The following is a 23455-nucleotide window of genomic DNA, read 5'->3' on the forward strand; positions in this document are numbered from 1 at the left end:
GTGGGCAGACACAAACATAACAACAGGATCCGGAAAAACAAACACCGAAGCGTTGCCCTTGGTAGCAGGCTAGGAGCAACAAGTCCGCAAACTCGCACATCCCACACCTTTTGTCCAGTTTTGTAATCTCCTATTGGTCTGGAAAACAAAAAAAAATGTTGCTGCAAAGGTTCTGCATGCGTGCTATGCACACTAGCCGACAGCTCTACGCAGGAGCCACCGGCGGAGCTGGTCTGGAGAAGAGTGCACTGGCGGCATTGCGCAAGAAGACCGGCTACACCTTCGCCCACTGCAAGAAGGCATTGGAACTGCACGGCAACGATGTCAGCTTGGTGCGTAACAGCAAATTACTTTTCATCACCTCCACTCTAATTCACGATATCCTTGCAGGCTGAGAAATGGCTACATGAGCAGGCTCAATCCCTTGGCTGGAGCAAGGCCACAAAGGTGGCGGATCGGGCGACTGCCCAGGGTCTTATTGGTGTCTTAATTCGCGGCAATCGTGGTTCCATGGTAGAGCTTAACTGTGAGACCGATTTCGTGGCCAGAAACGACACCTTCAAGCGGTTTGTGGATCATGTTGCCCGCGTTTGCTTGTATTACACCGATTTGACAGAGTTTGATGGGGATCTGTGGAAGGTGAGGAGATATACATACATTGTGTAAGATATAAGGCAACATAACATATCCCTTTCCAGCTCGGCTTTGATACGGATGCTCTGAAGAATCTGCCCACTGAAGAGGGCCGCACTTTGGGCGACCACCTGGCCCTGCTGATCGGAGCCCTTGGCGAGAACGCCACTATTCGCCGGGCACTGTGCTTCAAGGTCAACAATGATCTAAAATTGGTGGGCTATACCCATCCCGCACCCACCAATGTGGGCACCATCGAGGACATCACCCAGGTGGGCAAGTACGGAGCGATCGTGGCCTATCGGTCGGAGCACAAGCTGATTGACTATGAGTTCAACAAGAGCATCTGCCAGCAAATTGTGGGCTTGAAGCCAAAGAAGATTGGCGAGTACGACAAGGACCAGCCAGCGGCGAACAAGGATGAGGAGACGTGCCTAATCCACCAGGAGTATCTGCTGGATGCGGACAAGACGGTAGGCGAAGTGTTGCAGGAGCACTCCACCGAGGTCATTGACTACCATCGCTTCGAATGTGGCGAACAGACGGAACGCAACCTGGAAGAGATCATCCGTTCGCAGCACCAGAGTAGCAATTAACTAGCCCCTAAATGCAGACCTGTAGCCCCCTAAATTGTTAAACGCAAGAGCCGAAGATTGTTAAGCCCGAGTTCTGGTCAAAATTTGCATGTGAAATAAGTACAACTAAATTGACGATCGGAGCGACTTGTTATTTGAACACTCCATGAGTCATGGCGAAAAATTGGGGTGACTGGTGCGCCAAAGGGAAATGCTGCCTGCTATTCGCTGCATGGGCCTGCGCACAGAATGGGAAGCACGCTTGAGCGGCTTCCGGCGGGGGTCAGGGGTGGTCTGGGGGAATGGCCAACAGAATGAACTGTTTATGAACGTGTTTTGTTCTGCAGCTGGTAATTACCCGCACGTCATGCGATACCCCAAAAAGAAAGAAAGAAATAAAGATTCTTGTGGGGGCAAAAGGCAAAAAAGAGTACCAGAAGAACGCACTCCTCTCTCTATCTCTCAGCATTTCTTCCGGTTCAGTGAGCTCCCAGTCACGTGTATGTCACTCCATTCTTTAAAAAAGTTTATTTCCTAATAAACCGTTTAGGCTAAGATCTTTTTATATCCTGGATGGTCACTTAAGGGTTCCTTTAACTCTCATAACTCAGCATTCAAATATTTTACTAAATCAAGATTTTTTCAAATTTAACGTTTAATTAGTTATTTCAAATAACAAATAACCAACGTAGGCTATGCAAACACAAGACCTAATTGTCAGTGTCACGTCATTGCTTCAAATTATTTCATTGTGTGAATTTCACTTGCCCGAAAATGGACTACGTTGATATAGAATCCTTCCGGTCAAAGTACAGCGACTTAACCGTGACCGCCGTGCCCAGTTGCTCTAAGCAGAATGATGAGCAGCTCCAGCAAACCACCATCGAGCAGGAAGCCAAAATATCGGACAAATCGCAGGAGCCGCGAGTAGAGATTACCAGAATCCCCGGAGGAAATGCTTCCACCAACTTACCCGTTAATCAAATGATGACTACGCGCCACAGGACCCAGCAAAGCGCAGCTGCCTTGGCATATGCCAGCGAGTACAAGGAGGTGCTGGCCAAACTAGAGTACACCAAATACATGCAGGCTCAGCTCCAACGGATGATCCTGGCCAATGGAACAAACACTGGCGGAGGAGCTGCATTTAATGGCTGCCTTTTCGGAATATTACCCACGGCTTTAGGTACTATTTTTGGTTAAAAAAAACCCCTCCTTTTTTAACTTCCTTGTACACCTTCTCCAGCAGTCGATGAAAATGCCAATATAGAGGATAAGTACTCCGATCTATTGACTGTCCTGGCCGAAATTCAGCCCCATTTGGCGCCTACAACGATGGGAGTACGATCCCGCAAGGATTGCCTGCTGCGGGACATCGCCAAAGCCAGGGTGATTGTAAGGGAATGCCTTTTACTCCTGGAGAGCGATCAGAAGCCTCAGACCGAGGAAAATCAGTCCCAAGGCAGCTCCACCAGCGAGTGACGTCACTGAGAGCTGTGACTTATCCATCTCTGCATTGTTAACGACACTTATGCGAGAGCAGCGGGAATGTGTGTGCCATAATAATAAAAAGCGAGAACTACAAAAGCAAGCGGAGAGTTCTAGGAACCCTGCTCACATGAAAAGTTTGTATAACTATAACCGCGATGGAGGTGGGATGGGTTTGGAACGGTTACAACTATGGCTTTGTCAGTGCCTGCAGTGTATTTGTCGGCATTTTGACACTAGTGACCAGCAGAGCGCGAAGCTTGGCCATCTTAAAGGGGAAATTTGGATTCGCACCAAGGGACACCCTGGAGAGTGACATTTTATGTTTTGAGTGCCGGTTTACATACCATCCATTTGTACATATGTGGATACATATCTTCCACATGTCGTCACATATTATCCACACATTTTGTTATAATGGCATTCAATTTATTTACTTTTTTTCATGGTTTAAAATGGGATAATTCAATGACATAGAAATATTTACCTTTACTTAAACAATTTTTAATATTATATACATTTAATACTGTTTATCACATGCCTTCCACAATACAAATTTGTAATGTATTCCACTATAAACGAAATGTTGTCCACGTTCCAATTAGTGTTCACTTGAAATTCAGGAATCCTGTAAAGATTAAATTTTTGTTAGCTGTTTAAACCATTTTATTGCATTTTAAGTTTTTCCCATGCATGTTGCACGACAACCGTCGTTTCACATAGCTTCCACAAACCGTCACATACTTTCCACAGGCGGCATTCCCGGCTAATGCTCCCCAATTACTCAACTTTTTGTTAATAGCCACTGTGCAAACGCCTGGTAATTGTTAACTAGCAGCAAACAATCGCTTTTCACTGTCCACTAGTCTAATATACCCTGAAAAAGCCAGGTCATGGTCAGAGTGGAACTTGAAAGGGTCACATTCACTCAAGCCGACGTCGGCAGAGTTTGTATGTGTATTGTATGTGTTTGCTGTGCCGGCGATCGAGGCGCCGCGCTTCAATTGAAGTTTTCAGTTTATAAAGTTTCAGTCGTAAGCCGACTTTTCACGGGTTAAGTTAACACCGACAGATCGTATTTGTATATCCCGAGAAGCAGTACGTTGTGGCTATTCGCTTTTGGCCTTTCGGGCTTCCGCTTGGCGTTAATTCGGGTTAATTTGTTTCGAAAGTGCGCCAAGTGTTTTTCCTTCTCATTTCCGTTGCAGTCGAATTTTTCGCAACAACAAAACAAACGACTTGCGAAAAAACCAAAAACTCCAAACGCGTTATCACTTTTCTGTCGCTCTCTTTGCCATAACGGTAAACGGCCAAAGCAAATCGGAAAAAACGCATGCCAAAAGGTGACAGCAATAAAAACACAACAAATAAGTCGAGTCGGGTGCGAAAAAGTTAATTAAATTGTTTAATTCGGAGTTGCAACTTGCAAGGCGCCGGCGCAACAACAATTGCAGCTGCAATTAGATCTGCGCAAATAGAAATACATAAAGAAATTTGCATTGCAGCCGCCGCAAATCGGACCACAAAATGCCACCGTTTAATTTTATTAAGCAGGTGAGTGCAAACTAAAGAAATTTAATGTTTCTACACGTCTTATCGCGCGAAGTAGTTAATTTACTTAATTAAGCGTTTATGCGGTAACTGCCTTTGGAAACTTATTGCGCATAAATAATTTCAACTATTGACCAAGAAGTTTCTTAATCGATAGATAATTGGGGAATTTTAATTAATTAAATCATTTTCTATCTGTTGTGGAAATAAAATAATTGTAAATAACACCAATTGTGGGTTATTAAATCTGTGTGCAAACTTCCATAACATAGCATACATTTGTTGGAGGAAATATTTCTTATCGACTTTGAAATACTTGTCATAAATTATATAAAATATGATGAAATTAAATTCATTATATAATAAGGATTTATATATGTAAGATATTCTACGATGTTATAACTAGCTGAATCCTATTTCCTAAACTGAGCCAAAACATATTTAGGTTTTTAAGGTCTTTAATATTTAATATTTATCTATGTATTTCAAAATCCGTTTTACCATAGACACTGGGGGTCAAATGCAGAATGATCCTCGGAATCGGGTTCACCGACCCCAAAATCTGTTTATTAAAGAAAATTATAAATCATCAAAACATAGTAATAACCCTATCATTTCAAATAATGATATAATTTATGTACGTCATCTTTTGTCTGGAAGAGAAATCAATTTTCCCAACCTTCCAGCTACCCAAACAATTAACTAAAGTATCTCCAGCTTCCGAAGAAGAACAATGACTATGACAAACAAAAGAATCAGAGCACCCAAAAGATAGCAGTTGCCGTTTGCTTCAATCGAACATAATGGTGACTCGATCCATCCCAGCCAGCTCCAATTTACCATATCTGTGGAAGATAAGCGGCAGACAAGAGACGTGTCTAATTGGCCAACTCACAACACAACAGGGAAAACATAATACGGGAAATGGTAAACCAATTTGAATCCGAAACTAATGAAATGCACAACGAAAATGGATTCATCTAAATCGGAGCTCAGCTGGAGACTCGAAAGAGATTTTCGTAATCAAGCCGGGGCTTCTGGAGATGCCCTAAGATGGCTTCCGGTGATTAAGTGTTAGAAACCAGACCAGCTGGGAGAACTGTGCGTAAACACGAACCCCGGGGAACTGAAAACAAAGCCAAACAAACCATAAAGGTGGGAACAATTTCTACGCAACTCTTGGACCAACCCGTCCCAGCCTTAGCTTTCTTTATGCTTTTATGGCTTTTCCCCCACTAATTTTGTCGGATCTCTTAGACCTGGCCAAATGCAAATGGGTCAATGGACAGGCAGCGTTTCAGAGGCTGGGCCGTGCCGAGGGAATATGATTATGGCCGAGCATTTTTTTAAGGGCCTGCCTAATGAATATACTTGGGTTTTGTGGCTTTTCCTAGTCGTGCGATAATTAAGACGAATGACCCCCCCGTTAGAAAGTTATTGCACCACATCTGCGGGCTAGTCCGAGTTTTCAGAGATTATCTCAGCTCAGCTGAACCCGAACTGAAACTTTTTGTTTGCATTTGCATTTTCAGCTGTTCAGTTTTTCAGTGTTTGTTTTTAGTTTTTAACGCGGGGTTAATTACATGTTAAATAACAGTTAACCGACCGTTAGGCCTCGATTGTTTATGGCTCCCAAATGCTCAGCTTCTTCAGCGCAATTGTTGTCTCTCCGGAGACTTCCCCCCTCTAATTTCAATGAAGAAATTATTTTGAACTCTTCGTGTTCACTTCACCCACACTTTGGCTTTGGTTTTATGCTCTCTGGCGTGGGAAGCGCACAATACCAAATTGTTATTACGAGTAGCGCAAAAAAACTAAATAAAAATCGAGAAGAAACCACAGAAAATAAAACTGGAAAAGCATCTGCGGTAGCCACCTTTGGAAAATGTGCAGCGAATCAATTGAAGTTGCGGAAAATCCAATTGGATTTTCAATCCACAAATCGAACGCCTTTTGAAACCATTAAGATTTGTGGTCGCCTTTTGCAGCTAATTAACCATTTGTTAATGCTAAATCAAAAGCGCTGCCAGCCAAAACACCTGTTATCGTTATAGATAGTGTCTGTGTAAAAGAAGCGATCGTGTTTTGTCCAGTGGTCAGGCTGGAAAAATTTCAGACAATTAAGACTACGAATATCTATTGATCTATGGATATATTAGAAAATAGAATAAGAATAGTAAATAAATTAAAAATATGTTCATAAAATCTTAAACTTAAAACGTTAATCGTAAGCAAAGATGTAGCTGTAGTCCCTAGTCAAGAAAGCAAAACAGATTCTACAAACAACCTGAAAGGATTTGAAAAAACTATCCCCCATTTATTATATAATTTTATTCAAATATAGTTATAAATATACTTTATTGATCCTCCACTTTTATGTGCTTTGATCATCCGAAATTCTGCACTTAAATTTGTTTGATTTTCAAAGAAAAATTTAATATACTTAAGATAACACGAAGATTTTACAACATTTATTGACTGGTTTGATTGGTTTTGTCATAACAAAGCAGTATTTATGATGACTTGAGTCCCAAAGCTGCTTCTGCGACCATTAGGCCCCAACTAGGAGAAGAGCAGCCCATTCCCATGACGAAGAACACCATTGAGTAGAGTCAGCTGGACGACTCAGTCTGAATCTGGATCGGTTGGCAATTAATGTGGGCTGCTTTCAGCCCGGAGATCCAAGAAGAAGCTGCGGCTGCAGCATACTTGCCATACTTTGGCCATCTTCAGCAGTGGCTAATGAAAAGTCTGGAAAAGAGCAAAGATCGACGATCGGAGGGGAACATAAGACACTGCCAGAGGGAAGAAGCAAATGGAGGATGGAAAATCGAAACAATAAAAAAAAAGAGGCGTCCAAAGCGGTACATTTGCCGGCCCGTTTCCCGTTGGCTGTTTTGCGGAAAATGCCACAAGTCAATGTTGCATTGTATGTTGTTTGCTTTACGTAAATGTCGCGTGTTGCAGACACAAAATGGTCCTAATGTGTCTGGGGTTCGGGAACCTCAATTGTTTGCCGACTTTTGGTTAAAAAGGAAAAGTCAATTGCCCGGTCGTTTTTCTTTTCTGCGGGTTGACTTGACGTGTGTAATTATCATAAATCGTAAATTGCATTTTTCATCATGCTAAAAGTCGCACATTTTCAGTTGGAAAATGCTTTGCATTTCGCATCTACATTTACATTTACATTTACATTGGCAATTGCTTTCATTTTTTATTTTTTATTTTACTTCATTTTTTTTAAGCTTTTCCTCCAGTTCACGCCTCAACCTCAACGGTTGATTGAACTTGTCAGAGTTTTGACTTGAGTTGGGGGGAAAAAGCATGAAAACATGGAAACATGAAACATGGCCAACAATAAAGAGAGTCGGGTCCGATTGTTGGCTCTGTTTTTTGAAAGGCATCGCATTGTCTTGCCAAGATGCGGATACGTGAATACGCAGATGCCAAGATGCTCGGATAGGCAGGCCCAGAGGTGTACACGGTTCTCTGGGCCAGGCCCATTAGTGTCTTTCACGCTTTGGAACACACACACCGTACTGGAAAATCATTTTAACTCATTACCGAGTCATACACAAAACATTTTCGCCTTAATTGAGACGATCTGGGAGCTGGATTGTTCAGCAAATCGCTGCCAAATCATTCCCCGAATATAATTTGACCACTTTCCTCACCTACCCAGGGGGAATCGGAGCCACCAACTCCATTTTCAAACTCCTGAAGCGACACCCAGTCGTGGTGCGACCGTTGGCTGTTAATGATTATGGCAAACGGCGGTCGCCTGGCCTCTGCCAGTCCCCAAACATAAATCATAAATCATAAAAGTGACGACTCAAGCCACTCGAGCGAGTCAGCTCGGTTGACAAAGGCCGTAGGAAACCCGAGAGATGCAAATCGATGGAGTATATACAGCACCGATGTCTTCCTCCTCTCACTCGGTCGGTTCCACTGTTTGTGCTTGATTGCCTCTGGAGAATGTCTCAGTGCAGCAAAGTGTGGAGTGGACTGGAGTAGAGGAGCGGAGTGGGAAAAGATACTTCGCTGGTCAAGTAGGATATTGAACACTCTGACAAGTGCATGAAATCTCAATCTCGAGCTATTTGTTTAGGATTTATGTCATACCTGAATGTGAAATCATTTCTAGAGATAAATTAAGAACCAGTTTAAAGCATGGCTAATCAGAAATTAGAGTCTCAGCCTATGGATCAAAGGAAATTAGGTCACTATTTTTACAGCTTCTGAGGTTATCAAGATCAGCGTTGATCAGTATTGTTTCAAACAATATTCAACATATATGTTCAACATAAAGTAAAGATGAAAACGACAGTCAGATAAATTCAATTTATAAAATGTGTTAAAAGTTTTTAAAAATGTTGACTCAAAAGTTGTATCTTGTTAATAATATAATTGAAATGTAGTAAATAACTTTTATTAACTTGATAAGAGTTTATGTTTCTTGGTACTAACTGATTTACCCAGCTGAAAGAACCCAAAAAGCCACTTAAAATCCAAATGTTTACCCACTGGGAGCTAATAGATAGAATTAGCAAAACACCCGGCAAGGTTTTCGCTAAGACCCTTCATTGCTGGCACTTACTTCCTCATGGCCTTTTGCCCGCAGCCAGGTTCGTTCCGTTGGCTTAGACCGACTCCAGACTGAGGCCGAGAAACCGCAACAAAACGCGCTGCGCTTTCTGCTTTTCCCCGGGAGAGAGAGAAAGAGACGAGCCGACAAACTAACTGATAATTTTCATTCACATCTGAGTCACAGTCGGCGCTTCCCACTTGCTCCGGAGCTCGGAGTTCGCCGCAGCTCGCAACTTGGGGCTCGGATCTCTTGGCCTGGCCATAAACTTGGAGCGCCGCTTGGCAAGGCGACCAGTCTGCAGTTGGCTTTCTGGTGGCAAAGACGCGTTGTCGCTGGTACCTCCATCTCGTATTCGTATCTGATCCAGTTCAGTCGGGGAAAAGTCGACCCGCGGCGAGTCGGGAAACCGAGGAAACACTGGGCCGTTCCGAATCGAAGCCAGCCCAGCCTTTGGCTTCACTTTCATTTCGGTCTTATTTCGACAAAGCCTTTTGGGATATTTCGCCCATTCTAAATTTGCAAATTATCCCCATGATCGTTTGCATGTGACTGGGAAACTTGCCTCAATCGATGCGGATTGTGTGTGTGTGCATGAGTGTATAGAGTGATTTAGCAGTGACATTCGCTTTTCAAAACGCGCTGGAAAAAAAACTGGCAAGGATTTCACTTTGAGTGGCTCTCTTACCGGCATCAATTTGAAAATATCAAAACTAGTTCAAGGCTGCCCCAGCAGCCACAGATCAGAGACCGATACAGACGCAGGCGCGGGTTGAGCTTCGGTTTCAAGCCTCTTCAATGCCCGACATGGAGCTATCGCTGTCACCAAAAGAAACGGTAATTACAGGCTTTTCATTATGCATACACCCCATGTCTCTGGACCTCTATTAGTCGTCTCTTTATCTCTTCAAAGTCCTCGGCGTTGACAAGTTTATTTTGGGCAGTTGTAGCAGATGTTAATTTCAAACTGACATTCATTTTTGTTAATCCATTGACTTGCGCCTGATGTGATGGGGTTTCGTTTTTTTTTATTTTCCTTAGATTGCTTTAAGAGCTGGTAATGGAAAAGCCTGCAAATGTATACTTATTTGTTATCAAATATTAGCTTTTCTAATAACATCTATCGAATCTCCGGTTTCTCAATCATTATAACTCTCATACTCACTTGTATCTTTCTCCTATCTTCAGGCTAGACAAGTTTATTTATCCAGTTTTAAGCTCTTTACTTATGAGCTGACAATTATTTGTTTCTACATTACAATAATTTTGGTTTCTGATTATTATGATGGAGTTTGATTAGATTTTTCTTTGAGAGTAGTAAAATTGGAAAAAGCTAGATACATTTGCATGAAAATGATCATCATCTTGCAATTTTTTATGAATATTATTGCTCTTATTATTATTATTAGATTGAGGTAAATCAGTTTTCATGTTCATAGATAACAAAGTAAAGTAAATTATAAATAAAAAAGGGAAAATGAATTTATAATTTTACAGTTCCCAGTTAAGTTGTAATTTATTTTAAAAACTAAAGCAATTTTAATTCGAAATGTAAAAGTATTTATAAGATAAGTGAACTTGATTGATATTTATAAACTCCCAAAAAATTAAAAGAGATTATAATACTCATTAAAAGTTTTTTATGGAAAAGACTTCTGCTTCCCCTAATTTTCAAAATTGAAAACTTTCCTTTGCGGCTTTTTTCAATTTACTTTTACTTTTCTTGTAATCAACTCAATGCTGCTCCAAATGTTTAAAATCGATGGCAAAACAATTAAAGCGTTAGGCTTCATCCATCAAACTAATAGCTCTACCCAAAGAAAGTAAAAATAAACAACAATAGCCGACGTTAAGCTTCACTTAAGATAGATGCGAATCTATATTTATTTTTGACATTCTATTCAGAACTTTTCACCGAACAGCTTTCGCTCTAATTGGTGACTGTGAAAGTTTATTTTAAAAACAATCGCTCAAACATAGTTATTATATTATTATTATATGGAGGAAATTTACCAGTTTGTTTTATATTTTTTGTTATTTTCCTCTTTTTTACCAATTGGCCACCATGACAAATGTATGTAGTTTGGCTGTCAACACTGCGGCAATCAATCAATCAATCATAAGGCCAGATAGCTGGAAAACCTGGTTAACCCAGCCCAAGCTTAACTGATCCAAGTTATTTCACCATTTGCAGGCGACAATTAAAATGTTTTCATACATCACATTTTATGCATTGCTTATTTATGAGCCTAACACAATGAGATAAAAAGAGTCTGCAATTATAATTGTAATTTCCATGAAATGTCGTTCGGGGGAGTAACTAAAAGTCACTACCAAGCGGAGCGTGAACTTGTTTTTGGTCACTGAGCACGTCGGGGGCTGTGTAATCACAAGCTCCCAATGAAATGCCAGAGAGTCAAAGCCTTAATTAGCCGGGCGGCAGCCTAATGACCCCAAACCGTTAGCCAAGATAGTGAAGAAGATGCATATGTAAGTAAGTAAGCATTTGGATAGTGCAGCCGTTAGCCAGCAGCCACTTTCCACCTTGCTGCGCGTTCCATAAATAAATAAAAACTCAATGTGTTCGACAGCAAAAACTGGCTGTGGTTACAGAGACTAGATGTGGTTCACGCCCGCCTCGTTGGAGCTTTGGATTTCACTATCACTGGGATGCAGAGCACTTTTCCGGACTGGTTTCGGAAAAATTGAATTTTTCTTTCTTTTTTATACTGGGGGCCTTGGGGATCTTTGGAAACTGTCTCATGTCATCAGCAATTGGCTCTTCGGCCATTTGAAAGGTGTTTAATGTCGTGGTAAATGCTGTTCGAAGCGCCAGCAACGGGCATTGTCACCTTGCGGTGAAAACACGAGCACAGAATGGTAATTGCAGATGAAATTTCATTTAATAAAAACCAAAACCTGATTTATTCGATTGACTCCAGTTGCATTGCTCTACGTGCCTCTGCGCCGAACTCTTAAATCTCCAGCTGGGAAATTGGAGAAGTTGGCAAATAAAGTGCTGGTTTTCATTTGGTTTTAAAACTTAAAACTTAGCCAATAAAAATATGAAACTGAAAGTAACGTTTCCTTATTAACACATACATATATCTTTATTTTATTAACTCATATCAGGAGGTCCGTCCCAACACCATTCCGGATTTAAAAGTAGACGCTACATTCCGAAAAGTCGCAAAAAATGCTATAACTTTTGCGCTGTGGAAAATCGATGAGGATCGACTGGAGGCTGTGACCCGAACTCAGTATGGAACCTTCTATGATAATTGCGCCTACATCGTTTACGCAGCTAGTTTGGCCGGTCATTATGCCAGCCACGAGACCATCGTACGTAGCTTTATTAACATGGTTAACTACATTTTTTAATGGATATTCGAAACTCCTCCTACATGTTTATAGACACGCGAACAGAAGCCGAATGTGACGCTGGAGCGATATATCCACTACTGGCTCGGCGGAAATGTCAGCGAACAGAACCGCTCCAATGTGGTGCACAAAATCCAGGAGCTGGACTCTTATCTGGGGAACGTGGCCTCCATTTATCGGGAGACGCAGAGTCACGAGAGTGCCAGATTCCTTTCCTACTTCAAAAAGGGTTACGAGTGAGTTTTTGAATGAATTTTCTTAACCAAATAATACTCTATATTATTTTTCACCTCATAGCATTCGGTCGGGATCTCTGGTAGCCGCCTCTCCGCGGCCACGCCTCTTTCAGCTGCACTCCCGCAAATGGCTGCGATCCATTGAGCATGCCACCATTGATTGGTCGCACTTCAACTCGGATTACATAATGGTTCTGCAAACGGATAGTCTGATCTTCGTGTGGATCGGTCGCTCCAGCTCGGGTATCGAGCGAAGAAGTGCCCTATCGTGGGTCCAAAAGCATTCGAACGGATCTCCCATAACCATAGTAGACGATGGCTACGAACAGGCCATGTCCCAGGAGAACAAAGATCTGTGGAACTCCCTGCTGCCGCTTAAGAAGCGAGTGGTGTGTCAGGCCAGCCAGTTGGTCAGCGAATACACCGACTACAATAGCAACAAGTTTCGGATTTACAAGTGCAATCAGCGCGGGCGACTGCACCTGGATCAACTGGACGTCGGCTTGCCGGCCAAGGATGATCTAAGCGATGCCCATGGCGTGTATTTGCTGGATAACTACGGCCAAAGCGTTTGGCTGTGGGTGGGTGCTCAGGCCCCGCAAGCAGATGCACTTTCTGCCATGGGAAATGGCAGGGCCTTTGTCAAAAAGAAGAAATACCCGGATAACACTCTGGTGGTGCGCGTTCTGGAGGGTCATGAGCCGGTGGAGTTCAAGCGGCTTTTCGCTAACTGGCTGAACGTGTGGCAGGAGAATACACGCAGCCATAAGCCTGTGTCCACGAAGCTGGGAAAGCTGGATGCCCACTCTCTCTGTGAGCGTCCGAAAATGGCAGCGGACACCCAACTCGTGGACGATGGCAGGGGAGAGCGAGTGCTGTTTCGCATCCTTGGGGATCAGGTGCAGGAGCTACCAGCCTCCAAGACGGTGGTTTTCACCACCAACGCCAGCTACGTAGTCAAGTACAGTGTGCAGTGTGCCACTGTTATACCCGCTGACTTGGCATCGGTGGGCATTAAATCCATCATTTACCAGTGGAACGGATCGGAGGCCTCATCAGAGTCAATTGCCAGAGCAGACAAGTTCGCCAGAGCCAGCTTCGAGGCGCTTAAGGAACCCGGGATGTTCGTGCAGCTGTACGAGTTTGATGAGCCACCGCATTTCCTGCAGATCTTCGAGGGCAAACTGATCATCATGCGGGGACAACGCGGCGAGGTGCTCGGCAACGGAAGCCCAAAGGGAACTGTCTTGACGGAGACTTTTCTGCTGAAGGTCTATGGCGATGCTAGCTACAACTCCAAGGCGGTGGAGGAGACCCCCTTGTCTTCGATCAGTTCCAAGGACTGCTATGTGATCAAGACCAGCCATGTGTGGGTGTGGTGCGGCCAAAGTAGCACGGGAGATGCCCGAGAGATGGCCAAGTCGGTGGGCGCCATGCTGGGGGAGAGTTCACTGGTCCTCGAGGGCAAGGAGAGCAAAGAGTTCTGGCAATCGGTGGCCATGTACTTCAACCAAACGCTGGTGATCAACGGCAATGGAAACTCTTGTTCCAGCAGCACTAGCAGCAGTAGCAGCGGTGCCGGGAGCATGTGCAACGGCAGTTCCTCCAACAGTGGCAATATATCTCCAACCCTCAGCAACAATTGCTATTTGAACACCAGTGTTCCAAGTAAACCGAGGCCGCCGGTCCAATTATTTTTGGTCTGGTGGCAGCAGAGTGCGCTGAGGTACGAGGAGATACTCGGCTTTGAGCAGCAGGACCTCAGTGCCGACTGCACCTATATCCTAGACACGGGCACTCTCACCTACGTCTGGCTGGGATCGCAGGCTCCGAATCAGGAGCGTTACACAGCCATCGCCCAAAGCTATGTGCAGAATGCCCCATTTGGACGCAGGTCGGCCACAGCCTTGGCGGTGGTCAGGCAGTTTCAGGAGCCAAATGTCTTCAAGGGATTCTTTGAGTCCTGGCAAAACGATTACGGCAAGGTAAAAGGATTAATTCTGTTGTTTTTACCTTATAATTTATGTTCAATTTCATTTTAGAATTTCTTGTCATACGAGGCAATGCGAAAGGATCTGGGCACTGCAGTTCCCATCATATGTAGCCTCACAAATAATGGATCTGCCTTGCTCTTGAACAACAGACAGAAGGATTTCGATGGTCACAAAAAGTATCCCCTGATGGTGCTCACCCAGGAGATGGACATGTTGCCCCCAGAAATAAATCCTCTGAAGAGGGAGGTGAGCATGATTTAATAACTAAAAATACCAATACTTTTTCTAAAATGAATTTATTCTGTACTCAGGTTCATCTCACCCATGATGATTTTGTGTCGGTTTTTAAAATGTCATTTTACGAATTTGACGAGCTGCCCAAATGGAAGAAAATGGAGTTGAAAAAGCAGTTTAAACTGTTTTAACTTGTTGAGATGCGTCTGGCGATGATGGCGCACTGTAAATAATGCCTACTTATAATGAACACAATGAAGCAGCAGTTAGCAGTTGAAGCAATTTATGTTAAATATACACACTTTACGTAGACGTAATAAAGCAGAAACATGAATTTTGTATGCAAAATAATAATGAAAATCTATTGAGCCATTAGGTAGTTTCCACCTCCTCTGAATCTGGTTCATCGCCACTGTCCGAACCTGGTCGATAATGAAAATGAACATATTAAAGGTAAATATTATACAAAAATATGAAGAAAAACTCACTGGGAAACAAGAGCCCGAAAATAAACTCGAAAATTCCACCGAGTAGATCCCAAAACATTTTCGATCCGCTGTGCTCAACGTTTTGTAACTAAATACAATGGCATTTTCGGCTCGGGATTGCTTTTGACCCAGACCCCTTTAATGAGCCATGACAAAACGCTCGACCAATTCGGGCTTAATTCGAATCAAAAACGATGGCATGATTTGGGTCAAAATATATATGATTGCCTATTGAAAAGCTTTTAAAGGTAAATGTTCATATCAAGTTTATTTGCTTTTCGTTACATCACGCTTGCCGGCTTATTATTTATGTTAGCTGTCGTAGTAGTCACCAAAGTACTCCTCATCAGCTTTGTAATGAAGAAAATATATAGTTTAGGTCTGGAAAGATTTTACCAAATTAATTAACCTATTACTTATGTCCGAGAAGAAGAGGTCATTGAGGAAACTCCAAAATATTTCCGGCAGCTCACAGCAGTCCATGGTGTAGCTTCGATTTGACTTGTATTAGTTGCCAAGAGTTTTTTTTTTTTCATTTATAGCTTTCATTTTGAAGGTCAAAAGCGGAATTTAACTTAATTGTGGATATTATAATGGAATGGTTGAATATTATTTTGTGCCACCTAGGTGCTAGAGTCGTAATCATCATCATAATCAGAGGAGCTGTCAGCTGTAAAGGCAACAATAATACTCTATGTCATTAAATTGGGTTTTCTTTATTACTTATCCAGCTCGACTTCTCCTATATCCTCCAACTTACTGCCGAACAGCATGTCACCAATGATTTCGAATATCATTCCAATTATTTCGCAGTCCTCCATGGCCTTTGGTTCTTTTGCTTTACAAACTTTTACTAACATTCCATGCGATAAAAAGGTTGTATTTATATACAAAAATAAATGTACCTTTTGAACTTGGTATATTTCCATGGTTAATGTTAGCAATTTAATTAATATCAACCGATTTGGGCTTTAAATGTAGTAAATCTGTCTGCCACCATGACATCGAAAATGTTCCAAAGCTTAAAAAGATAGTTTTATTCAACTTTGTTGTTTTCCTAAAACGAATTCACATTTATAACAAATTAATAAACATCATAACCATACATGGGTCCCTCCATGTAGGCCTTCTGTTGGTCCGTGGAGTTGCGCCGAATCCTCCTGCCAATTGGCTCCAGATCTGCATAGCACTTTGGAAAAACCCTCTCCACCGCAGCAATGGCATCTTCTTTGCTTATATTTCTCACAGCCAGAACAGAGGCCAGGGCCTTGGTTTTCACACAGTTCTGGATTAAAGGTAATAAAGCTATTTTTAAAAAAATATATAAGAGCATTTCCATTTCACCCACCTGATGCGCCTGCTTGACATTAAAAGGTGAGGCATCCCCCTGGAACATGGCACTTAGGAATGAGCAATGCGCCAGATTCGCCGCCCTGATCTCCGTGCAGGCCAGATGGTCTACATTCCGGAAGTCCATATCATTGTTGCAATAATCAAACATGTGGATCATCTCGTGGGTGAGCACTCCGTGAACCATGCTCTTGTTCTTGGCCATATTTTGGCACACCACGATCTGGTTGAGCTTGGGATCGTAGCCGCCCGTGACCGTGGGATCGCACACTTCGCAGGAGATGTGGCGGCGCAAATCAATGGGGCAGCCGGAGCTCTTCAAGGCTCCCATCATTAGTTTCACCAGTGGTCCATTTTTGACACACCAATAAACATTCTGCTCGCACTTGAAGCGATCGATGTTCTCCTGACCCTCCATTCCAAAGAGTACCTTGGTCCATTTTGGCTTGAAGGTCTCTCCCTTCCGCTCCGGGTACAGGTCATAGCCCCAATCCTTCGGGCTGGTTCCATCGGAGGATTCCGTTGTTTCTTGACTGGCAGAAGCATCGGAAGCTGGTGAATTGGTTTTATTCTGTGCCGCGGCGGGTGGGGCTTCTACATCGGCTGCGTTCGTTGCCTCCTTGGCCCAAACTTTAGTCAGAAATTCCATTATCTTGTGGGTACTTTTGTGCCTCAAATTTGGTTGAATAACAAACCGGCAGCTGATTGCCGGCAGAGTTGCCACGTCGCAGAACGGGCAGTGGCGTCCGCAGGGTCTCGTTGGAATTAACCACCTGTGCACGAAAATGAAATAAAATGGTTTATTTATTCTTATATTATTCTAAAACAGATTTGTAACATTAGCATTTTAATTAAATATTATTTATTTACATATATTAAAAAATATTCCTGCCCCTGGGTGAAATCGATAGCCACCGATAACACCACTGCCATCTCTAGAGCTCCACCGGCATTTACGACTCGTAAAAACCATAGCAAATTCCACGTAAGATTTACAGTACAACACAGGCGACCTAAATTAGGGTATTAACTAGGATTAGCCAAAACCAGCGCCAAAATGAAGAGCTTGGAAGGCGGTCGAATGGTGCTCATACCACTTGTTGTGGCCCTGTTGATCCCGAACGAAAGTTCTGCCACCCAGGCTCCACGTCCCCTCGGCGTTTCTCTGGCCAAGGCTGCGCTTTACCAGCCGCGGGCGGACAACAGTTGGACCTGCTTGGACGGGAGCCGGAGCATACCCTTCGCACAGGTCAACGACGACTTCTGTGACTGTGCGGATGGCAGCGATGAACCAGGCACAGCCGCCTGTCCGCAGGGCAAGTTCCATTGTTTGAACAAGGGGCATCAGTCGGTGGACATACCCAGTTCGCAAGTGCAGGACGGCATCTGTGACTGCTGCGATGGCAGCGATGAGTCACTGGTGGTTGGGTGCACCAACACGTGTCATGAACTCGGGGCCGCTGCTGCCGTTCAGCGCAGGAACGAGGCTGAGCTCCACAAACGAGGAGCCGAGCGGCGCCAGGAGATGATCACTAAGGGCAAGCAGATGCGCGAAGAGCGAGAGGCACGCCGTCAGGAGCTAAACCAGCGGCGTAAAGAACAAGAACTTCTGCACACCGAAAAGCAGCAGCTCAAGCAAAACGCCGAGGCTCTGGAGTCGGAGGCTGTGGAAATCTACAAAGAGCAGCAGCGTGAATTAGATGCGGAGACTGCTCAAGCTGAGCAGGAACCGCAGCAGATGCGCCAGGAGGCCTCGCTCAGCTTCGTTCGGTACGACACCAACAAGGATGGCTTCGTCGAGGTCACTGAACTGATGGTGGACATGAATCTGGACAGCGATCGCAACGGCGTAGTCACCGTTGAGGAGGCCAAGTATTTCCTAGACGAGCGTGATCGCGTTGATCTAGACGCGTTCATTACGCTCGCCTGGCCCCGGATTAAGCCTTTAAAAATGCTAGCCGAGGGTCTTTTCCAGCCACCGCAGCCAGAGGTGGTGGCTTCAGAAGTTGAAGGCCAGCAGGCGGAAGCGACCACCGAAGAAGCCCAGCCCACGCCACCAATAATAAGCGAAGGTAAATAGCGATTTTATTATCAAACCATACCAGACATTCGATCATTTTTCCCTGCTTCTCCAGAGCAAGCTGAGCTGGCAGGTGGTGAGGACATCGATGCTGACGAGGAAGGCGAAGAGGATCAATATGAAGACGAAGAAGAACCCGATGTGGGTGTTGGTGAAGCTTCTGCCGATATAGAAGATGCCGCGCCACCAGCCTATGACCCCGAGACTCAGCGTCTGGTCCAGCAAGCCAACGAAGCGCGGAATGCCCTTGAGGAAGTAGAGCGTAGCATTCGTGAGATCGATCAGGAGATCAAGGAGATTGATGAGCAGGAGGGCAAGGACTATGGCCTCAGTCAAGAGTGGGCGGTGCTCGATGGCCAGTGCTACACCTTCGAGGATAGGGAGTATGTATACACTCTCTGCCCCTTCGATCGCACCTCGCAGAAATCCAAAAACGGTGGTCCCGAAACCACCCTGGGTCGCTGGGATCAGTGGATCGGCAAGCCGAAGAAGTATTCCCAGCAAAAGTACGCCAACGGGGCGGCCTGTTGGAATGGTCCTCAGCGTTCAGCCATTATCAACATCAAGTGTGCTCTGGAGCCCAAGATCACGGCCGTCAGTGAGCCAAACCGTTGCGAATATTACTTTGAATTCGAGACTCCCGCCGCCTGCGATAGTGAAGCTTTCCAGGCTGAAACGGACAGCCTGCACGACGAACTCTGAAAATATCAACCAGCACAGACCAATAGAACGTCAAAAGTACATATGTGCTTAGCATACGAGTTTTAGAGATTTGGGGATTGTATTTTAGTTGTAAACGAAAAAAGAACACTAGTTTTGTCGACATCATTCCCAAGCTGAAGCAGGAAGGAAAACCATCAAAAATTGTAGCAAATTAATTGAAAACTATGCATTTAAGTAAAAAGTAAATCAAGTTTCATTTTGAATAAAGTGTAAACACACCTAGTATTTTTTAAAAACTATAAAGAAACACAGTTTAACAATTATATTGGAAAATTATGACTAGTTATATTTTCCAGAAGGTTTAACAACCAAGATCTATTAAACTATTAGTGTCAGGCACCGAAAAATTTATTCAGAATCTGCATTTAAAAAAGAAACAATCACAAATCGAATCCTTTGCAAGACAGCCTGTAATGTATTAAAAACGACACGTTCCCAAAAAACAATAACAAACCCTTTTCGTGTTCAATAAAGTGTAAACATTTAGTACGTTTTAAAAATAAGTATATATATATAATAGGTTAACTCTATGCTTCGGTGACTGCCAACTTAATGTCCTCCAGATACCCATCCACTTGATGCTCCAGGGCGAGAATGTGACCGGTATTGCAGTTCTCCGCCCCCACAAAGGTGAGAATCAGCGGCAGCTTGTTCATCTGCACCACCTGGTAGTTGGAGTACATGGAGATGATAGTCTTGTTTCTGCCCAGTCCCAGCTTGCTCGCCTGATCGCAGGCTGTGGTGAATGTGGGTATAAAGGAGGGCATCAGTGCAAAGTCAATGTTTTTCTCCTGACTGACCCGTAGGAGTGGCACTCCGTCGCGATCCGTTATCTGAATCACGTACAGGCCGCTGACCCTAGAATGGAAATGGTGAAAAAAGCTTATTTACCGCGAATAACTCAACGCTGTGCTGTGCTTACTTCTGCAGCAGGCCATTGAAATACTTCTTGATGTCGTCCGACATGGAAAATGCGGGAAGTATGGTGATTAATGGACTTGTAACAATAAAATTAAGGCTCTTCTCCGCATTCACTATATTTACACAAAAACAAACTGAGCAACAGCTGATTAGGACTATCGATAACTATGCACCTGGCATGGGCGTAGTTGGTGGCGGTTTCGAGGAAATTCTTTTTAATTTAATTAAATTACATTTTCAATTTATCTGTGCTATTATTTATAATTTTTACAATTATTACAACATTAAAATACAATACCATTATTAACAAACAATTTAAAACCCCTTTTAAGTACGCCCATGCAAGTTTATCGGTTCTCAGCTGCCGCTTTTGGTTGCGTGGAAAACATCTAGTTTGTACTTATTTAACAGAAAATAACAGCATTACGAACTTAATTTAGTATTTATTTGTAAATTTAAATATATCAAATCATTCTCCACCATGGTAACCGGAGATCCCACTGTGACAAGTCCAAAAACGACAGCTTTAGATGATGACGACTACACCGCTGCAATGTCGCACCTAACAATTGGACAGCAGATCCAAGAGCTGTCCAAGCAACTGCAGAACACCAAGGAGGAACTGCACCAGCAGGTGCGGGACAAGCATGGAGCTCTGTTGCAGCAGGCCACGCATGCGGGAAGATTCGATGCAGCCTTGAATACTCTGGCGGAGGACGTGCAGCGGGTGAGGGAAACCGGGCAACGGCTGAAGAGCCAGGTGGATACCCAGTACCAGCAGGTGGAAAACCAAACACAGGTTCTGGGACGCCTCCATGACGTAAGCCATCTTCTGCGCTCGGCCGGAACACTGCTGACCCTTACAGCCAAACTAAAGGGCACCAAGGATGTGCTGCGACAAGCAGAGCTGCACTTTGAGCTGGGCCAACTGATCGAGGACAAGGACCTGAAGGACATCGAGTTTATCCAGCAGGAAAGAGCTTATGTGATCAGCTCGGGACAGAAGATAAGGAACCTCACACAGATGCAGTTGGTCACTGGCCTCCAGGAACGAAATCAAAATCAAGTTGTTAATGCCTTAAAGGTTAGCTAAAAGATAGTTTTCAAAGCTTTCATTGTTAATTGTTAATCTCTAACCCGGAGCATAGATCTTTATGAACTTCAACACACTGGAGAAATCTCTGCAAAACCTGCTCGCCACCTTCATTGCGGACATGGAGCAGTCGCTCAAGGAGTGCTTTGCCGGCAACGACATCTCGGTGTTGAACAAGTCACCCACGCACAATGTGAACAAGCCGGCTGCCTCGAGGGGACCGGGCAAAACTCCACAGCTGACCACCACGCAGAACTTTCGGGCCAAGTTCTGGAAGTCACTGCACTGGCTGCTCTACGACGAGCTGTACGAGACCTGCACGCAGATCAAGCTGCTGAAGACAGCCCTGGAGCAGATCAACCAGTTTGGTTATACCTCAGAGTCCTCGGATCAGTGCATTCCACAGCGATTTTGGCAGCAGGTCCAGCAGCTGCTGCGCAAGTCCTTCGACGAGTGCCCACAGCACGTCACCCAGACCCTTCAGGAAGGTCTCTCCAAACTGCTAACTTCTGCCCGTGGTTTGGAGCAGCGTCTGAATGGTGAATTCCAGTTCGACAATGAGCTGTTTGCCCCCTTAGAAGTGGGTTACGTCAGCAAGTGTGCTGCTAACCTGAAGGCCTGTTTGGCCGGAGTGGATCTACCTGGCAACGAGACTGTGGACAACTTTATACGCGTGGCTTCCACTGAACTTAGCGCTGCGTTAATCGATTCCCGTCTCACGAATTCCATTGCGAATGTTTTCATAGCTTGTGGCAAGGAACTGTGCACCAAGCTGGAGGCACAAATCAAGCTGGGAGCTGATTCAAAGCAGGTTGTGGATCTGCCTAACCTACAGCAGCAGCAGAACACACAGTTGGCCAATGTCCTGTATTACTACAAGGATTCTGTGCGTCGCATGCTGGGCGATCTCCAAGTTCAGTTCGAGAAGACACCCGGAACAGCTAGGGATAACATTTCTCGATCGCTGGAGCAGGCGGATCTGCTGATCGGCACCATTCTGCAGCAGATCATGGAGTCGATAATTACGACAATAAGCATTATCATATTGAGTATGCACCGTGAACCAGGACTCAACACGGATAGGTTGTCCACCACGGGTCCCTCGATGTACATGAAGGAGTTGCAGGTGGGTTTGATCTCCTTGAGAAATTTGCACAATTGATAACCCTTCATTAAATACCCCAGGAATTCATCAACCGTTCCTGGTCGCATCACATTGCCCTATTTGACGACAAGCAGATGACCACCAAATGTGGCCACGAGCTGGCCAAGCGTTGCATTGAGCTCTTCCTGCACAACATGTGCATCCTGCGTCCATTGAGCGGAGCGGGCAGGCAGCGCCTGAAACAGGATTGCCAGCACATGGAGCAGGCTCTGAAAGCCCTTTGTCTTAATCTCGCGGAGCTTGGGAAGCCCTCGCGTCTGCTAAGAGCCATGTCACTGCTGATTGTTCAAACGCCGCAGGAGCTGGTGAAGCAGACAATCGGAGAGGACTCCCTGGTGCCTAGTTATATCGTGTTGCTGCTGCTTTTCGGACATGCTGGAGCAGATCTCCAGTCGCCGCATACTACCGCCAACTGGTCGAATGAGCGATTGATCGAATGGCTGGATGGCCACACGGCGGAACGGGAAAAGCTGGAGCTGATCTCAGGTGCACTGCAGCGGTATCGGGACAATGCCAGGCGCAAGAATATCCAGCAGTATGACGAGATCTATCCCATGATGGTGGAATATTTTGAACAGGCCTTAAAGGCTATCCCATAAAGAGTTATTCCCATGTATTCTTATATATGAATATTTTAATTTAGTAAAAATAAATTTATTTAATATGCTGCATTTACAGTTAAATAAATTAAAATCGCAGTTTATTATAATAAAAAGTTAATAAGAATATACACAAGATTGTTGATTATAAAAATACATATTCAATAAAAAAAAGAAAAATTACTGGAAATGCTACAGTTTTAAGCAATGTTTTAAATTTCGTCTTATTTTGTTTTTTAAATTAAATTAAATTATATTAAATTTTTTCTTATTATTTTAGAAATATATTTTTTTCTACTGACGTAGCTGTTGATAATGATCCATAATATACATGATTTATAATATTTATATTTATAATG

At 43.9% G+C, this 23455-nt stretch overlaps 8 protein-coding genes and 2 long non-coding RNA genes across 14 annotated transcripts; 6 read left to right on the forward strand and 4 right to left on the reverse strand.

Annotated features, from left to right (window-relative positions):
• The first annotated feature begins 155 nt into the window (after positions 1–155).
• Positions 156–1344, forward strand: mEFTs (elongation factor Ts, mitochondrial). Its single transcript, XM_017181889.3, has 3 exons — positions 156–332; positions 391–639; positions 699–1344. Exons 1-3 carry the CDS (start codon positions 156–158, stop codon positions 1227–1229), a joined length of 957 nt encoding a protein of 318 aa, XP_017037378.1. The 3' UTR covers positions 1230–1344.
• A 567-nt stretch (positions 1345–1911) lies between these two features.
• LOC108085344 (uncharacterized) lies at positions 1912–2833 on the forward strand. Of its 2 annotated transcripts, none has more exons than XM_017181901.3 (2): positions 1912–2394; positions 2458–2833. In XM_017181901.3, exons 1-2 carry the CDS (start codon positions 1983–1985, stop codon positions 2688–2690), a joined length of 645 nt encoding a protein of 214 aa, XP_017037390.1. In that variant the 5' UTR covers positions 1912–1982; the 3' UTR covers positions 2691–2833. The 2 variants fall into 2 exon arrangements, with proteins under 2 accessions (XP_017037390.1, XP_017037389.1); XM_017181900.3 differs by having other exon boundaries at positions 1915–2394; positions 2455–2833.
• Positions 2834–3940: 1107 nt separating this feature from the next.
• On the forward strand, positions 3941–15011 carry qua (villin like protein quail). Of its 2 annotated transcripts, none has more exons than XM_017181936.3 (6): positions 3941–4250; positions 11965–12174; positions 12247–12449; positions 12511–14434; positions 14492–14689; positions 14755–15011. In XM_017181936.3, the coding sequence occupies exons 1-6, from the start codon at positions 4224–4226 to the stop codon at positions 14866–14868; spliced, it is 2676 nt and encodes an 891-aa protein (XP_017037425.1). In that variant the 5' UTR covers positions 3941–4223; the 3' UTR covers positions 14869–15011. The 2 variants fall into 2 exon arrangements, with proteins under 2 accessions (XP_017037425.1, XP_017037424.1); XM_017181935.3 differs by lacking the exon at positions 3941–4250 and adding an exon at positions 9282–9669.
• LOC138929665 (uncharacterized) lies at positions 9440–10115 on the reverse strand. Its single transcript, XR_011445893.1, has 2 exons — positions 9998–10115; positions 9440–9902 (listed from the first exon to the last, which is right to left on the reverse strand). It is a non-coding gene; the product is annotated as an uncharacterized lncRNA (long non-coding RNA).
• Positions 10933–11824, forward strand: LOC138927909 (uncharacterized). Its single transcript, XR_011444361.1, has 3 exons — positions 10933–11322; positions 11424–11712; positions 11775–11824. It is a non-coding gene; the product is annotated as an uncharacterized lncRNA (long non-coding RNA).
• Positions 15007–16100, reverse strand: LOC108085363 (uncharacterized). Its single transcript, XM_017181934.3, has 4 exons — positions 15926–16100; positions 15582–15835; positions 15166–15515; positions 15007–15099 (listed from the first exon to the last, which is right to left on the reverse strand). The coding sequence occupies exons 1-2, from the start codon at positions 16092–16094 to the stop codon at positions 15789–15791; spliced, it is 216 nt and encodes a 71-aa protein (XP_017037423.1). The 5' UTR covers positions 16095–16100; the 3' UTR covers positions 15007–15099; positions 15166–15515; positions 15582–15788.
• LOC108085361 (mitochondrial inner membrane protease ATP23 homolog) lies at positions 16068–17287 on the reverse strand. Of its 3 annotated transcripts, none has more exons than XM_070289108.1 (3): positions 16514–17287; positions 16272–16450; positions 16068–16222 (listed from the first exon to the last, which is right to left on the reverse strand). In XM_070289108.1, exons 1-3 carry the CDS (start codon positions 17162–17164, stop codon positions 16111–16113), a joined length of 942 nt encoding a protein of 313 aa, XP_070145209.1. In that variant the 5' UTR covers positions 17165–17287; the 3' UTR covers positions 16068–16110. The 3 variants fall into 3 exon arrangements, with proteins under 3 accessions (XP_070145209.1, XP_070145210.1, XP_017037420.1); XM_070289109.1 differs by having other exon boundaries at positions 16068–16186; positions 16514–17285; XM_017181931.3 differs by having other exon boundaries at positions 16200–16450; positions 16514–17281.
• A 161-nt stretch (positions 17288–17448) lies between these two features.
• Positions 17449–19543, forward strand: GCS2beta (glucosidase 2 subunit beta). Its single transcript, XM_017181930.3, has 2 exons — positions 17449–18587; positions 18651–19543. The coding sequence occupies exons 1-2, from the start codon at positions 17573–17575 to the stop codon at positions 19295–19297; spliced, it is 1662 nt and encodes a 553-aa protein (XP_017037419.1). The 5' UTR covers positions 17449–17572; the 3' UTR covers positions 19298–19543.
• A 231-nt stretch (positions 19544–19774) lies between these two features.
• On the reverse strand, positions 19775–20397 carry Lamtor3 (Late endosomal/lysosomal adaptor, MAPK and MTOR activator 3). Its single transcript, XM_017181933.2, has 2 exons — positions 20241–20397; positions 19775–20176 (listed from the first exon to the last, which is right to left on the reverse strand). Exons 1-2 carry the CDS (start codon positions 20282–20284, stop codon positions 19846–19848), a joined length of 375 nt encoding a protein of 124 aa, XP_017037422.1. The 5' UTR covers positions 20285–20397; the 3' UTR covers positions 19775–19845.
• Positions 20398–20592: 195 nt separating this feature from the next.
• On the forward strand, positions 20593–23300 carry fws (four way stop). Its single transcript, XM_017181940.3, has 3 exons — positions 20593–21323; positions 21388–22458; positions 22518–23300. The coding sequence occupies exons 1-3, from the start codon at positions 20721–20723 to the stop codon at positions 23094–23096; spliced, it is 2253 nt and encodes a 750-aa protein (XP_017037429.1). The 5' UTR covers positions 20593–20720; the 3' UTR covers positions 23097–23300.
• Positions 23301–23455: the final 155 nt, after the last annotated feature.

This window comes from Drosophila kikkawai, chromosome 2L (assembly GCF_030179895.1).
Source record: "Drosophila kikkawai strain 14028-0561.14 chromosome 2L, DkikHiC1v2, whole genome shotgun sequence".
Classification (NCBI taxonomy): domain Eukaryota; kingdom Metazoa; phylum Arthropoda; class Insecta; order Diptera; family Drosophilidae; genus Drosophila; species Drosophila kikkawai.